At 26.5% G+C, this 17422-nt stretch overlaps 3 protein-coding genes across 7 annotated transcripts; 2 read left to right on the forward strand and 1 right to left on the reverse strand.

Annotated features, from left to right (window-relative positions):
* Positions 1-20: 20 nt before the first annotated feature.
* On the forward strand, positions 21-3384 carry Fkbp59 (FK506-binding protein 59kD). 4 transcript variants are annotated; one of them, XM_017908341.1, is made up of 6 exons: positions 21-137; positions 1271-1607; positions 1734-1854; positions 1958-2205; positions 2279-2818; positions 3071-3384. In XM_017908341.1, exons 2-6 carry the CDS (start codon positions 1272-1274, stop codon positions 3236-3238), a joined length of 1413 nt encoding a protein of 470 aa, XP_017763830.1. In that variant the 5' UTR covers positions 21-137; position 1271; the 3' UTR covers positions 3239-3384. The 4 variants fall into 4 exon arrangements, with proteins under 4 accessions (XP_017763830.1, XP_017763831.1, XP_017763829.1 ...); XM_017908342.1 differs by lacking the exon at positions 21-137 and adding an exon at positions 730-786; XM_017908340.1 differs by lacking the exon at positions 21-137 and adding an exon at positions 753-887.
* A 2004-nt stretch (positions 3385-5388) lies between these two features.
* LOC108553448 (GMP reductase 1) lies at positions 5389-7925 on the forward strand. The gene is made up of 6 exons (XM_017908347.1): positions 5389-5475; positions 5885-6004; positions 6164-6421; positions 6543-6731; positions 6822-7021; positions 7094-7925. The coding sequence occupies exons 1-6, from the start codon at positions 5389-5391 to the stop codon at positions 7287-7289; spliced, it is 1050 nt and encodes a 349-aa protein (XP_017763836.1). The 3' UTR covers positions 7290-7925.
* Positions 7926-10500: 2575 nt separating this feature from the next.
* On the reverse strand, positions 10501-17343 carry Psi (P-element somatic inhibitor). 2 transcript variants are annotated; one of them, XM_017908339.1, is made up of 14 exons: positions 17090-17343; positions 16516-16594; positions 16117-16317; positions 15670-15799; positions 14245-14493; positions 14001-14172; positions 13700-13906; positions 13428-13611; positions 13192-13349; positions 12991-13105; positions 12746-12907; positions 12414-12622; positions 12041-12326; positions 10501-10612 (listed from the first exon to the last, which is right to left on the reverse strand). In XM_017908339.1, the coding sequence occupies exons 1-13, from the start codon at positions 17171-17173 to the stop codon at positions 12066-12068; spliced, it is 2211 nt and encodes a 736-aa protein (XP_017763828.1). In that variant the 5' UTR covers positions 17174-17343; the 3' UTR covers positions 10501-10612; positions 12041-12065. The 2 variants fall into 2 exon arrangements, with proteins under 2 accessions (XP_017763828.1, XP_017763827.1); XM_017908338.1 differs by having other exon boundaries at positions 10501-10616.
* Between the last annotated feature and the right edge of the window lie 79 nt (positions 17344-17422).

Below are 17422 nucleotides of genomic sequence, written 5' to 3' on the forward strand. Positions count from 1 at the left end.
TACGTATTCTTGAACTGCATGACAAAATCTATAAACCTGTAAAGTATTAACTAAATCAGTGACACGAACGACTTGCACTCTCCTTGTAAGATAAATGCTTCCTTATCACAAACCTTTTTCTAATATAACAAGAACATGTAAGTTATAAAGTAACACAAATTATTCAATAACTAAAAAGGATTGAAAACAATTGCAACTTTTTTATCTCAAAGTTAAAACACTTAGTTTATAAGTTAAAGATATAACTATATATTAAATTAATGAAGAAATTTCATTTTAATGATTTAAAATGATTAAACAAATGAAAAATGTCTATCTTCAATAAATGATATTGAATCCTTCGATAATGCAACGTATGAAGTTTATGTTTATACAGTAACACTTTTGACGGATATCGATACTATATTTAGATCCACAGAACCATTTTTAAATAACTGTGTTTAACATTTTTAAAGATTTTTTATGATTAAAAGTAAGTAAATTATATACAAAATTAACAACACGTAATATTTCATTTCATTAACATTAATTTCGTATATTCTTTGCTAAACCAGAATACGTAGCACTAGTTACTTTAGAAGTAAGATGAAATGTACAAACCAAATATGATTTATATACACAGTTTATAATATATTAATTATTATATAATATAATTGATTAGCTGCCAAGAAACTATATCAATATAGAAATCGAGAAATCAATTAAAAGTCGATAATCGATATGGAAACGAAGCTTTAAGGTCTCTAGAAAGTTCTATGAAATTGATTACTTTAAATGAGCTACGAGGTCAGTTCGTTCTTAGAATTGTCTGTATTATTTAAACATAACTTTAGTGTTGCATAAAGGGTTATTTTAATACAAAAGTATTACTTAAATATTCACACGACGTAGGTATTTTTGAAATATAGTATTTAATTTTATACACCTTCGTTTCTATTAAATATATATGATGTGTCGAATAAATGTACACATCTTATACTCTCTGTACACATTGTTATATTTTCTATTTCTGTAATCGTTAGTTGCACTAACATCGTATATTTTTATTAGTATATTTTATGAATTGCATAGCATATTAATTTCTAACTCATTACTAGCATTTTCTCTTTTATTGAGGTGAAAAAATATCTTTTGTTATTATCTGTATTATATTTACTTTGAGTTTGGTATTTACAACCAAGTTTGTTACTTTAGTGATGTAAAATAGTAATTGAAAATACAGCATTAAATAAAAAATATTTTTTTATTTTTTTATCTTTTTTGAACTTAGAATGACTATAATAGATATATCCCCCGACAAGGATGGAGGTGTTATGAAAGAAATAATTAAGGAAGGTATTGGAGATGAAACTCCATCAAATGGAAGCAAAGTAACAGTTCATTATACTGGTACATTATTAGATGGAACAAAGTTTGATTCAAGCAGAGATCGTAATGAACCATTTCAATTTAAACTTAAAAGAGGAGCTGTTATTAAAGCATGGAATATAGGAGTAGCTACTATGAAGAAAGGTGAAATTGCATTATTGACTTGTGCTCCCGAATATGCATATGGAAAAAATGGTAGTCCACCTAAAATTCCACCGAATGCTACACTTAAATTTGAAGTAAGTTACTAAACCTAAATCACTAACAGTTGCATGTGAAAATATTAATTTATCTTAATAATTTACATAAAATATCATTTAATTATAAATGTAATATAATATAATAAAATATTATTCATTCTTTAGATTGAAATGATTGATTGGAAAGCAGAAGATTTAAGTCCTGAAAAAAATGGAAGTATTGAGAGGTATCCAATCGTACAAGGGAAAGATTTTTCTTTTCCAGAAAAAGGAGGTTTAGTGGATGGTAATAATATTTATATGATACGTTATATATTTGTGTACATATGTATTTCACATTATATATATTTTAAACAGTATACTATATAATAAATTTATTTCATTTTCAGTACATTTAACAGGAATGTATAATGGAAAAGTATTTGAAGATAGAGATGTAAAATTTCCCCTTGAAGAAGGAGAAGAATATGATGTTATAGAAGGAGTAGAAAAGGCCTTAGAAAAATTTAAACGTGGAGAAAAATCAAAACTTAAAATTAAAAGCCAATATGCATTTAAAGACACAGGAAAACCTGAATTTGGTATTCCACCAAATGCAACTGTAGAATATATAGTGGAGCTAAAGAGCTTTGAAAAAGTAATTATTTCATTAAGATATATAAAATAATAAATTAATTATATTATTTCTTAATTAACACATTTCATTTTAGCAAACGCAAAAGATGCTTTTAAGTAAAAAGGAACGGCTTGAACAAGCTAAAATTTGCAAAGAAAGAGCAGCAACTTATATCAAAGCAAATAAATACAGCTTAGCAATTAAAATGTATAAAAAAGTCTACTCATATTTGTTACGTTACTCTTGTGAAATGGACAATAAAGATACTATCAAAACTGAAAATGATGTTTTCACATCTGATGAAGATGCACTTGCTTTATCAGTACACTTAAATCTAGCATTATGTTACTTAAAGACAAATCAAAATGTTAGTGCAAAAAATGCATGTAATGATGCTTTGCAATTAAGTCCACAAAATGAAAAAGCACTCTTCAGAAGAGGACAGGCATATCTTGCATTAGCATCTCCTGAAATTGCAATTAAGGACTTCCAAGAAGTTTTGAAAATACAACCAAAAAATACAGCAGCTGTGAAACAAATTGAAGTTTGTAATAATCTCATTAAAAAGCAATTATCAAAAGAAAAAAGGCTGTATGCAAATATGTTTGACAAATTTGCTCAAGAGGATAAACAGGTTTGTGAAAAACAGCAGTAATTTTATGTAATATACGTTACAAAATTTAATTCTTTATTATTATTCACTTATATGTATAATTTTAATAACTGATAGCATGATTTTTATTTATATTACAATTTATAATTAAGAAAGTATATAATACACAGTAATGTTGATTACATTTATGACGAATTAAGTATATGTTCAAAATAAATTTCTGCATTATTTCAATGTGATATGTGTGACCATAAATTGTTAGTAATGTCACAGAAGGAAGAGGAAAAGCTGCAAGACCAACCAGATGTAATGTGTGGAGCATTAGGTGAATGGGGGCAGGAAGAACGACCTGGAGGTAGAGATGCAACTGCTTTTGAGAAGGAAAATCCTAATATACTTATGCTCAATGCTAATGGAACTGATGAATTTCAAAATATGTAAAATGATGATAATTCCACTGCCCCATTTTTAACTACCAACAGTATAAAATTCTGTTAACCATTGATTTTTAACGAGTTTTGAGTACTACACTGACAGTAGTACATAAAAATGAATGTCATACAGTTTACTAGTATTCTGTGACACAGTGCAACCTAGTCAAAAAATATTTTGCATAACTAAATCAGAATTTTTAAGAAATAAAATTTTTTACTTGATACCTTGTTCATTTTTCATACAAGTTCAAAACCAGAATTATAAATTCAAATTCAATAGAAATTTATTTTATAATTTTAAAAAGTGTAATTGATATTATTCATAAAACTTTTATTCCGAATTATATTTACATTATATATGATTGAATCCATATAATTGTAATATAGTATGACAAAACTGAATGATAATATAATCCTTGAACAAGTTATATTCTTCACCTTCATTTACCTTTATATAAATAATTTTGTAAATTATTATTATTATTATTATTATTATTAAACAATAAAAACAAGGTAAGTGGTATCAACATTCATATAAATTTTACATTGTTCAAAATAATTATTTGAACAGATTAATGTGTTGTTTATTCCAATTTTTAAAAATATAATTCACAAGGTAATGATAAATTTCGAATTTTTTATGTGCATAGTGATCATTTTTTAATATTTTCACATACAAGATCTAATTAATTTGAATAAAGAAAAAAAAAAAATAAATGTTAATACAGAAAATTGAAGACCAGATCTACAGCTTACAAGACATCAGTATTTTTTTAATGTAACATTGACTAATTTTGTAAACGTTTAAATTAACTGTGTTTTAAACATAATGATAAAACTTTAATCATAAATATGTACCTAAAAAACTATTAAGTATCTGTTCTTATGATGTTATGTATGTATTTATAATCAGAATAATTAAACCTACAAGTATGCAAAGCTTCAGTTAAATCGGTGTCCTGAAGTACATTTTTGTTAGCGTTATTTAACCTTAATTTCTATAGGGTCTCTTTAAAATCGGTTCATGCTTTTTTTCAAGCTATATTACGTAATTTACGTTTAGCTGTTTAACTATTTATTATCTAGTTTCCGAGATATGAATTAAAAACTTTTGATACTATCTGATATTACTTTCAGTACTTCAACATTTATTTACTCACTGAAATGAAAACGTAATATGGTATGGAGAAGTCAGGCAGATTTTAAATGGAATACTTTATAAAAATTGAGAACAGATATCATTACATGTCTTCGGTTATATGACACTCGACGAAAACAGTTATTTAATATCATCTGCATAAACTAATTTTCTATGTTAGTAGTAAAAGTTTTTCATGGATATTTCAGAAACTATTAAATATCCAAAACTAATATTTTACATTTACAACCTATCCCTCCTCTTTATATGAAAATTATTTTTGTAATTAAAAATGCATGACAAAATAATCTACAATCTTAATAAATATTTATGATCAAATTTTTAGAAATATTTAAATATGCATATTTTACTTTATACTTTATAACACATATTTTCACTAAAATATATAGTTAGAAAATTTTTTATATACATATGCGTTGTTAAAATTTCGAAAATAAAAGGTAAAGGCAAGTGCCAACTCGCTTAGCAACAGTTATGTTGATACAGCAATAAAGATTGTAACAAAAAACCTATAGCTTTAATTAAAATGTAAGCGGCTAGATAATAATTGAATTTTTTGTTTAGTTTATAAAGTACATCTTATAATACTAACATTTGAGATATAAGTGTATTAAACTAAGTATATCAAAGTTAAAAATTTAAGACTTATAATGTAACGAAAAATTATGCAATTGATTTAACTGAATGTATAAACTATAAGAGAAAATATTATTAATTATGTTAAATTATGCACTTTCATTTCACGTTTTTACTATTGGTTATTGTACAAATTTAACGAATACTATATTATGCTATCTTATTGGCAACTTTTATTATTTCATGTGTTAAACCAATGATATGTTTCTAAGTACATTACTAACACAGATTCAATGACTACTAACAGTATACGTTTAAGGAGATCACCGCGAAACCACAGACTCATATAATCTTTATTCCTCGAGAGGACTCGATCTAAATTGTGTACTAAGAGTGAAGTGAAAAAATAATTCTTTTTTAAAATGCCTAATATTATAAATGATATCAAATTAGACTTTAAAGATGTTTTACTACGTCCAAAAAGAAGTACATTAAAAAGTAGATCAGATGTAAGTAACATTCGTATAAAATATATAAAACAATACAAGTTGACATTTTTCATGCCTTTTACTTCATTTTTTTTAATTTATTAATAAAATTTAGTTAAACTTCACACATTGTTATATCATATATAATTGTAATAATACAATATATTTTGTAACATTTATTTTTTTTCCTTATATATGTATAAAAAATATATTAAGAAATTTTTATGGACATAAAAATATATTGCCTCTTTATTTTTTTAAATTTTGCTATTTTAATATTAAAAATAAAAATAAATTCTTTACTTTAATACATCACATTTATTATTTTAATAAATTGTCAAATCATAGGCATTTATATATTTTACCATCTATAAACATTCATTAAGATAGTTTGATATTTAATAATAACATAGGAAACTTATAATTTTAGGTTGATTTATTCACAGAAATTACATTTCGCAATTCAAAACAAACTTACAATGGAATACCTATAATCGGTTCAAATATGGATACAGTAGGAACATTTGAAATGGCAAGAGCCTTAGCAATGGTATATTTTAAATATTTATTTATTTTAATATAATATAACTGACATTTCTTATATAAATATAATTTATAAAGAGATAATCATATATTGATATTTAAAAAATTTTGTGCTGTACAATGTTGGCAAAATTCATATTTTCATATTAGTTTTATATTATTCTAGCATGGTCTGTTTACTACAATCCATAAATATTATTCAGTAGAAGAATGGGAAGATTTTGCTACCAGAGATCCTAAATGCCTTAAGTATGTAGCTGCTAGCTCTGGCACAGGAAACGAAGATTTTGAACGGTTGTCAAATGTTTTGACAGCTATACCAGAATTATCTTTTATTTGTTTAGATGTTGCTAATGGTTATTCTCAACATTTTGTTGAATATGTTAGAAAAGTGAGAGCAGAGTTCCCTAATCACACAATAATTGTAAGTACATGTATTATAATATTGTAATATTTAATGAGATAGTAGAAGAAATATTAATTTAATTATTCATATTAATTTAAACTTTGCATTTAAATATAAAGATTAAGTACTGCTATTGTAGGCAGGAAATGTGGTTACTGGTGAAATGGTAGAAGAATTAATATTATCTGGAGCTGATATTATAAAAGTTGGAATTGGTCCTGGATCTGTCTGTACTACACGAATGAAGACTGGTGTAGGATACCCACAATTAAGTGCTGTAATTGAATGTGCAGATGCTGCTCATGGTTTAAAAGGACACATTATTTCTGTAAATAGTGATATACTGTTTTTATATATGTAATAATATTTACATAAAAATAATTATATGTAATTTACTAATAACTGTATTTTATTTTAGGATGGCGGTTGCACTTGTCCAGGTGATTTAGCAAAAGCTTTTGGTGCTGGAGCAGATTTTGTAATGGTAGGTGGTATGTTTGCTGGACATGATGAATGTGGAGGTGATATTATTGAAAAGGATGGAAAAAAGTTCAAACTTTTTTATGGTATGGCTTCAAACACAGCAATGAAAAAACATGCTGGAGTTGCTGAATATAGGTTGGTGTATATATAGAATTATAATTATAAAAGTAAATTATAGTCTTAGATTTATGCTCTAAATTTTTTCAGATCATCAGAAGGTAAAACTGTGGAAGTACCTTACAAAGGCCCAGTAGATAATACTGTATTAGATATATTAGGCGGTTTGCGTTCTGCATGCACATATACAGGAGCTGAACGATTACGTGAATTACCACGTCGTGCTACATTTATACGTTGTACGCAACAATTAAATCCAATGTATGGTCCACCGCCAGAAATCTGAAGTTATTTTAATTACCTAATATATTGTAGTACAATTTTAATAAAAATGATATTATTGGGAATAATATTATTAACGTAGACTATTAACGAATACTATTATTTGCTGGTAATCTCTATGTAAAAATTTAGAAGCTTTAATTAATGTAAGTCTCGATACGTTTTGACGACGAATTTTAAATTGCATTGAATTCAATGTATTTGAAAAAAAAACAACGCTTAACAGCACAAACAGATATTTTATTTTTATATTTATATTCTCTTCATTAATGCTTTATGCTTATCTATTACATAACTTGTACTTGCACAGAGTGTTTCAACTAAATGGGATCAACTAAATAAGATGAAAGAACTATGTGTGCCCTTTGAAACAGTGCAACTTTGTCCTAAAAAGTTTTTTTATACAACCAAAAATAAGGCAAATAATTAGATAATCCCATTTATTTGAGACACACTGCATATCGCTACAGATATTTAATATACAAATACAAACTACTAACGTTAGAGTGAAATATTCATAATTGTATTTTATAAAATTATTCTGTAAAGTTAAGAAAATTATATGTTTGTTATATATGTGCATATAGTTTTTAATAAATTGATTATTAATGTACATGTAGAAAATAACTTTTTGTACAATGCGTCCATTATAAATTATTTTAAACATATGTATAATACGTGCGCTAAAAAAATGTTTGTAAAAATATGAAAGACGGAAATTTTGAAATTATTAATTAATGATTACTTTACAAGTAATAAATAATTGTATGTCGAAGTAAATTTTATTATGGAATTTTTATTCCTCTTCATTAAAAATTAATAATTTTACAAACCTTGTTACAAACCAATTTACTTTCCTCTAAGAATTGTTGAAGCCAACATTGTACGTAAATACCGCAGCTTTTAAGTATCCATTACTTGAATGCCCTGATTAAAAGGATTGAAAAGTGTTATCCTTGGTCCTGAAACATTTCCATTACTTTTATGTATTGTTATAGTTGCAAATATACATTGAATGTAATGATTAAAAAGAACCTATATAATATTCTCTATTGATAATTATTTTTAAATCGTGTTAATACACAAATATAATTAATCTTTTATAATAACTAATTAAAGAATTAAATATTACTCGATTTTACTTACTTTAAACACAAATCATAATTGACACACAAGAATATACTGTTGAAACACAAATATAAATATAAATTTTCTTAAACTTTTTGCTGTAATATAAAATAAAAACAATCTTTTTTAAATATTTGCTATTATTGTAATAAATGCTATGATTGTAATGTTATTTGTAATTTTTGTATTGAATCTACTAACTATAAAAAAGAAACATACCAAAATTTAAAGATGTAGCAAAAAAATAAATACATAATTGTTTACAAAAGATATATTACTTAAAATCATACCAGACCATGACCGGTTTTATTCACAACTGAAACAAAAAGGATAAATCAAAATTTGAATTTTCATATTATCTATATGCAATTTAATAAAAAATATAAGGTAAAATTCATTTTGAAATTTAACTATCAATGATATATTTTCATGTCTAGATGTGGAGATTATGATTCAATAAAACGAAATTTACATAAAATTTTATTTTAATTACGTTATTTTTGTTCTGTTCAAATATATTTGTACATATAGATATTCAACCATGAACTTCATTTAAATATAATAAAACATTAGCAATAGAAACAGATATATAAAATAAATAAAGATCTAATCCTGAAAAATTAAACATGTTTGATATGTATAATAAAGCAATATATTTGTAAAATACACAAAAATATATTGAGTAAAAAAATAATTTTATTTCTTATGTATATCAATACATTTATAGTAATATCTACTATCTATTTTGAAGAAAAATTCAATATCTTCTTTTTATCATTGCAAGTGGAAATTACAACATTTGTTGAAAACATAAATAACAAATTTTTATTTGAAATTTTGTTTAGTGCATATTTCTAAATCTCATATTCAAATTTTCACTTAATTAAAAGTATAAGAAAAAAGAAAAGAATATATTAACAATAAATATAGAAATACAATATTCTTTTTTAATAAATTACTTATTCGAAATTCAGTTAGGTTTGTTTTAATAAGTAAAATATTACATATAAGAAACAACAAAAATATAACAAAAAGATTTGCCAATTACTTTCATAAAAATTTTTCCTAGTTAACATAACATAAATACACAGAAATATTTGAATTCTAGGTAATAAAAAATCTACAAATTCAATTTTGATAAAATTTGAATGATTTGGTAGTTTGTTTTACATATGACTAGTAGAATTTGTTGACAATTGTCTAATATAATTAATACATTCATATGAATAACCATTTTATAAAATTAGTAAATAATATATATGATTTTAGAAGTTGTATATAACAAACAATGATTTGATATGCCATCCATTATTCTCCAGTTTAGCGAGTCCTGATTCCTTTGAATATAAACACACAGAATGCTGAATAAAAGATTTAAAACAGTAGGATCCCCTTGATGAAATTTAATGTAGAACAGGTAGACGTCCCTATAACTGGCAGCTCCGAAAATCTAAAATAGTAGTGGTATTTGACAAGAAAAAGCAAAGGAACCAAGGTAAAATTGTATTTAGTATTGTTATAATAGTATATACGTGTACGTAGACCATCATATGTGTATCATACTCTCTTGCATACATAATAGATAAAACAATTCATAAACAATAAAAACGAACCTTCGCTGTCTTTACAGCCAACTTTATACTTATAAAGTTTTCCTAATTTACTAAAGACAAATGTTTCATGAATGAACCAGTGAAACATAAATAATGACATATCGAAATAAGTATCTAGATGTTTTTCTTATCAATACATTGGTAAGGATAATTTTTAGTATCTTTAATGATAAATGGGAAGCATAATATGGATATATTGTTGCAGATTCCTCGTTCCTGTTTCTGACCTGCTGCTTCACCTGCCAGTTTCAATTTATAGTACAATTAGATGTTATGGAACAAAAATACATACAATAGTATAAGTAGAACACAAGTAGACATCATGTTAATATCATATTATAATGTTAAATTTCTGGCATTTCTCATTACTTAAAATTAAAACCATGAGTATCCTACAATATGTATATATCTATGTATATAAAAAACACAAAATATTATAATATAAATAGAACATAATAATTGGTTCTAGTGGCATTTTTGAAAGTTTATGGATTTTGCGAAGCGATCAACTATCGTAATTTATTGTAAACAGTATATGAAGTTACAGCAGGCATTAACCGCATCCCGATGGGAAACTATCTGAAAACTATCTGAAATAAACAAACAATTATAATAAAACATGTGAAGCATATATAAATATAAATATACTTTCAAAGGTGTAAAATATATCATTTTAATATTTAAATAAAACATTAAAATATCATAGATTTATAATTTCTATAAACATTTAACTCCCTGAAAGTATCAACAGTTATCAGTGTGGGTATGATATTCCCTTCTTCTTACACCATTGATTTTCATAATAAACAGCAAATATCAAGCCAATATAAATGTAAGTGATTGGACATAGCATATGATTAATTGTGTATGCAAAGAATAATATTTTATTAGTATCAAATTATTTCGTGTGTATTATGATATATTGGAAAACATTGTATCCTGAGTAGAGAAGGGTATATATTGTTTAATCATGTTCTATAGACATATACTGAAATATTTATACATAAAGAATACATAATATGCTACAATATTCATGAAATATGAATTATTGTACTTGTTTTTGTATAAAAAATTTATACAAAATTTTGAACACATCTGTTTTGTTAAATGATTTTCCACTTATATTAATTAATAATAAAAAATAACGAAGAAAATAAATAAACAAATAAACGGAAATTCAACAGTTTTCAATTCTTAATTTTGTAATTATATCAAATTAAATTATATTAAACAAATTTACATTTGAATTTCATGAATATTTTTCTGGATTCCCAAAAATAATTTATAACCACAATAAATTATAGTACAGCTACATATTTAATTATATTTTTCCCTGATATTTCAGAATATTTAAAAATTGCGTGTTTATATTGCACTCGATTTTACATTGACTTAATATAAATGAATATATAGAAACATTGTATGATACAAAAAAGAAACATATATACAGAGTGTTCCAACAACGGTAGTACAACAGGAAAGGGGTTGATTTTACATGCAAAAACAAATCGAAAAAAAAAAAGGAATAAAATTTTTTGATTCGAAGCTTCGTTTTCGAGAAAATCGATTTTGAATATCCACCGAATGCGCTGATATACTTATAGTCTATCTGCCTTAGCCAAAGTTAAGTGCATTCGAACTCGGTGAATATTCAAAGTCAATTTTCTCGAAAACGAAGTTTCGAATCAAAAAATTATATTCTATTTTTTCAATTCGTTTCCGCATGTAGGATCACTCCCTTCCCGATTCTACTATTTTTGCTGGGACACCTTGTTTATATGTATATATATATAAAAAAATATATATATCTATAAAAAAACTAAAAACAATAAATTATTAGTTTCCCGAGATTCTTGAACTTCTAATACTAAAGTACTTAAGAAATAAAATGAGATTACAAGTATATGCAAATGTTAAACAATCTTGTTCTGTCAGTAGAATAAAATTTTCATATCATACAATTTTCTAATAATTCATGCATGTTTATTTACGATATGTAAAAATGAATACTTACAGCTAATATTTTTCCTGATAGAAGTTTAACTTTCTGTATTTGTTTGTGAATAAGGGTAGTTCTGATAGCCCGTTGGGAAAGATGGATTTTGTTGACCGGTTTGTGGCTGTGTGGTAGACCCAGCTCCTGCTGCATAATAACCCGTTGGAGTTGAACTAGCATTTATTGTTGGATAACTACCATAAGCTTGTGGAAATGCATTAGGAGTCCCACTTGCTGGACCAGATTGACTTTGCATACTTTGTTGCATTTGTTGTTGAGCCATTTGATTATTTTGCATTCCCAACTAACAAAAAGAAAGTATATTACTTAATTTTTTAATATTATAATCCATTATGTTACAATTTTTTTATATTTTTAATGCTAAACATACCTTCCCTGCTTTCATTTGCGCTTCTATAGCTTCAGCTTCTTTTATTTTACCAATACTTCTATAATACTCAGCCCATTGTGCACTATAGTCAGCCTGTCCACCATTCTGTGTAGCTCCAGTTTGTTGTTGTTGTTGTGTTTGTTGTTGTTGTTGTTGAGCTGGTCCAGTAGTACCAGTTGTTGATGTATTAGTTTGATTCTGTGTATTGCCTATATACAAAAATTAATTTATGTTTATATTAAATATTGATTTACTTTACAGTAATCTATTTTATGAGTGAAATGTAATATTTACATCATTTGAATCAACTTTACAGTTTTACAATACTTTACCTGACTGTTGATTGTGATCTTGTTTTCCTTGTTTTGCTTGTTGTTCAATCATATCTGCTTCTCTATGCATCCCAAGTGATCGATAATATTCTGCCCACTGTGCACTATAATCTGGTTGACCTGTTTGTGGATTTACTTGAACAGGTGCTTGACTTGCAGTACCTTGAACAATATATAATGAATAATAAATTATACATAGGAATATTAAAAATATTTATATTCTTTCACAACAGAAATAAACCTACTTGTATCAGTAGTTTGAGGTTGACTTGGCCAGGCTTGATAAGCTGTTCCAGTATTCCACGTTGGATTATATCCAATTGTTCCTTGTGTACCAGTAAACGATGTATTGGCTGGAGCCTTTGATTTAATTTATATTGATGAATTAATAGATAAGTTAATATTTTTCTTACATATATTTAGAGATTATACTATTAAATATTTACCATGCCCAATTTTTCGCTAAATATTCTTTTTGCATGTTCTACTTGCTCAGGATTTCCACGAATTATGAAAATTTTTTCATTTTCATTACTTTGATTTCTTCTATCTAGTTCACAATGTGCGCCAGTCTGCTGATTTATTTGTTTAATAGTTTCACCACCTAAAATAATTAAACGATCCACACGTTTATTGAAGATTTCAATTTTATTAATATTTTTTTAAATTAATATAATTTTACCTTTTCCAATAATAATACCACACTTTGATGATGGGACAGTGAACGTTGTTTCTATTTTATCTTGCATAGGTCCTCCTTGACGCCTGTCCCATCCACCGTATTCATTTGGATTCCGATTATTACCGAATCCATTCCCTCGTGGACCACTTCTTGTCCCCATATTACTTCTACCATCATCTCTTCTCTAAAAAGATAGGTATTTAAAAATAAAATTAATGTTACCCTCGTATAAAATATGATGTTAAGAAATGATTATAAAATGTAATATTTACCATTACACTATCAATAAGTTCTTGAATGCGTTGACGTACTTGTTCTACAGCTTGATGTTTCCCAGAGACTATACATTTCCTATCGCCGGGGCCATCTTCTCGTCCTTGTTGAAACTGAACTCTTGCCCCAGTTTCTGCTTGTATTTTTTTAATCATATCGCCTCCTTTACCAATAACCACACCCACTGCTGCTCTTGGGACAAGTACCTAATTTAATACAAAACATAAACATACATGAAAATTAATGTTCAAATATTATGTATAGAAATTATTGATATTTATAAAAAATATGACATTGTACCTCCACCCCATCAGTTGTTCCAGAACCATGGTTAAAACTACTATCATTTGAGTAATTTCCACTCCTATCACTACCTCTCGCACCTCTATGAAACATTTGCATTTCTTTTTCTGCTATTAATTCATATACTAATTGTTTGGCATATTCAACTTTCTGTGGATCACCAGTTATCCTATATAAAAAAGAGTCTACAGATTTTAAAGTGTTTCATACTTCAACAATGATTCAATGTACTTATTATTACCTTAAAGGCTTTTCTTGTTCTTGAGAAGGTCCTTCTTGAATAACAACCATTTTTGCTCCAGATTTTTCTTGAAGTTGTTTTATCGTTTCTCCTCCTTTTCCAATAATTAAGCCAACTTTTGGTCCTGGAATCATTATTTCAACGAATCCTGGATGACCCATCATTCCTCCACTGTTTCCGCTCATGTCACCGATTCCTTCGGTTCTACTTCTTTGATTTACAATCGATAATACCAACTCTTTAGCTCGACTGAAACATACACAATTTAAATGTGCAATGTAATTTTGAATAATGCTAAGTTTAAATATAATCTATTAATATACAGTAAAGTAATTTGTTTGCAACACATGATGTGATGTCTACTGTGTACCAAAATATCATAAGTCATGAATGTCACATTATTTTTTGTTCGACAAAGAGTTATTTCTTAAGTGTATAATAAAATTAAATTTCATGTTAAGATGTTGTAGGCTTAATTATAAGCAGATTTAAATAAATAAAAATTCAATTTCTCTTCTTGTTGCGAATAACACGTCCCCATGCATATCCTATCCTCCTTCCTTCCTTCTTTCTCTCCATATCCTATTGAAAGCAAAAAACTATTAGTAAGTACAAAATTATTAAATTAAAAGCCACAACTTATTGATAAATTCTCAATGAGAAAATATTCTGAAGCGTATGTAAAGTCAAGTATGAGCCCGCTATTCGCATCCAGGAGCTAAGTAAAGATTCTGTAAAACATTTGACAATTTCAATATGCAAAAGCATGTAACCTACATTTAAGAAATGCATGTTAACATGAAGTGATAGCATATGGAGTATACTAAACACACGCAAACTATATTTCACCATTACTATTTGTGCTTGAAGCACATTTTCTAATGTATACAGTCAGTGTATATAAAGCATTATAATCTGTATATTACAACACCACAATTTTAAAACCATTTTGTCAGAATGAAATAGTTGATACTTTCAGGTGTTTCTAGGAGATTTTACAGTGGAACTAGGTGGATAATTTGTTATTTAAATAAATTATAATCTAATCAATTTTTTATATATCAAATACAAGGAGGATAGCAGGTTTGTTCTTCTGTACATGTGTTTATAGTATGTACACACATATATGTAAATACATATTTATATATATATGCACATAATTCTTTCTTCCTCTTTCTCTTCCTCTCTATTTATCTATCTATCTACCTATCTATCTATCTATATGTATATATATATATATATAAAATACATAAGTATATGTACAGATGTAAAATATATATTTTGCATTATGAGTGTGATTAATAGTGCCACTTGATATAACACCATGAAGTAATCCTTTGTTCTAGGTAAAACTTTGTAAAGTGGAAATTGCATTGCATACAAAATAGTTAAAATTAACAAAATAAGAAGGGAAAAACAAGTTACTTGACAGCTTCTCGTGAGCCAGTTAATGTGCAAACACGTTCAGGTAGCCCACCACTTTCTGGTGCCATTTGTATTTTACATCCTGTTTCACTCTGCAATCTTGTTATTTGTTCTCCACCTCTGCCAATTACTGCAAAGACATCATTATTTACAATAATTCATTCGAAAATATTACAGTAATTTAATTATAAGTTTGAATTTACATTAATTTCATTATTATTGATATTACTAAATTCTTTTATCATAATATTAATTCAATAATTACAAGATTTATACAATAAATATAGGTACAACATAATGATAAATAATAAATTAAAATGTAAATACTATGATTTAAATTTCATATGTAAATATTAAGAATATCTAAAACAATATAAATATATCCTTATGTATGTTAATAATTCACTGCTGAGAAAAAAGGGGATCTATAAATAAATATTTACTTACTTAGACCAACCATGTTATCTGGAACTCTGATATCTTCATTACAAATACCTCCTACATTTCCAATTGGTCCTGATGAAGATCCTGCTTGCCCTGCTCGTCCTGTTTGATTGATCGAATCTCCTAATGGATTACTTCCTGTTGCACCACGAAGTCCTATTAATGGATCCGATACCAATGACGCCAATTTTTTTGCTTCAGGTTCTACAATCATAATATATCAAAACTATATTCTTCAATTTTTATCTATAATTATCTTATATTAAAATTTGTTTAATACAACTATTACTTTATATGCAAACAGACTGTAAGTATTGTTCTTACATTATTTTTATATATATCTTATTGTTAAATCCAGTTAATTTAATAGTAAGTTTGTTTTACACATAGACATGACATTACCTGAGCCATCTTCAAGGGGTCGTTTTAACTTAGCATCTTGATTATTTTGAGCACCAGCTGGATTAATCTTTGCAGCTATCTAAAACATAATTACACTCAAATTATTGATAATTTGTCAATCAAGAATGTAATTAATTAAACTAAATAAATTTAAATGAGAAACTAGTAGTTGCAAGATAGTTTAATAATAAAAGTGTATTTTGATATATTTATTGTAACTATATTATCATAATATGTGCATTATGTGCATACAAATGACATAATTCAAACAAAACAAGTGAAAGATCGTAAATTAAAATTTATTAACATCATGACTATAATACAAATATTGGCTAAAGTTTATTTTCAGCAGGTTTTAAGGAAATTAATTAAATGTAAAGATAATGATCATGATGTTAAAATAACTTTATTAATGAAAACAAATGCATTAATTAATAAAGTTACGAGATTGTTGTTTGTTGATAATTAAAGTCGACGTATGGTTTTAACAAAAGTGTGAAGTGTTATATAGCCTACTTACAAGAACATAATTTAGTTATAATTTATAGGACATAAATATGACACATTCACTTACTTGTTTTGCACGTTGCAAAGCTGCCGCAAATGCGGAGCTTTGACTAAAATTTTGAGGCGGAGCAACCGCTGAATAGTCACTCATGATGGAACATGAAGCAACAATACGAATAAAACTATTCCAATATTTCCTTTAGTAAATTGCTATTAATAATTGATCCTGTGTGAAAACCTCTAATTTATAATGTTTAAAATATATTTCACACAAAATATAAATACTTCTAACACTGCTTTGAAAGTACACAATAGAATAAAGCAAAGGTTTATAAGTGAAAGAACTGTGCTTTCACAGAAAGAACAGTACAGCGCAAGCGTCGGTCATAGAATACAAAAT

The sequence above is a fragment of the Eufriesea mexicana genome, unplaced genomic scaffold, assembly GCF_001483705.2.
Source record: "Eufriesea mexicana isolate 0111107269 unplaced genomic scaffold, ASM148370v2 scaffold10389, whole genome shotgun sequence".
In the NCBI taxonomy this organism is placed as follows: Eukaryota; Metazoa; Arthropoda; class Insecta; order Hymenoptera; family Apidae; genus Eufriesea; species Eufriesea mexicana.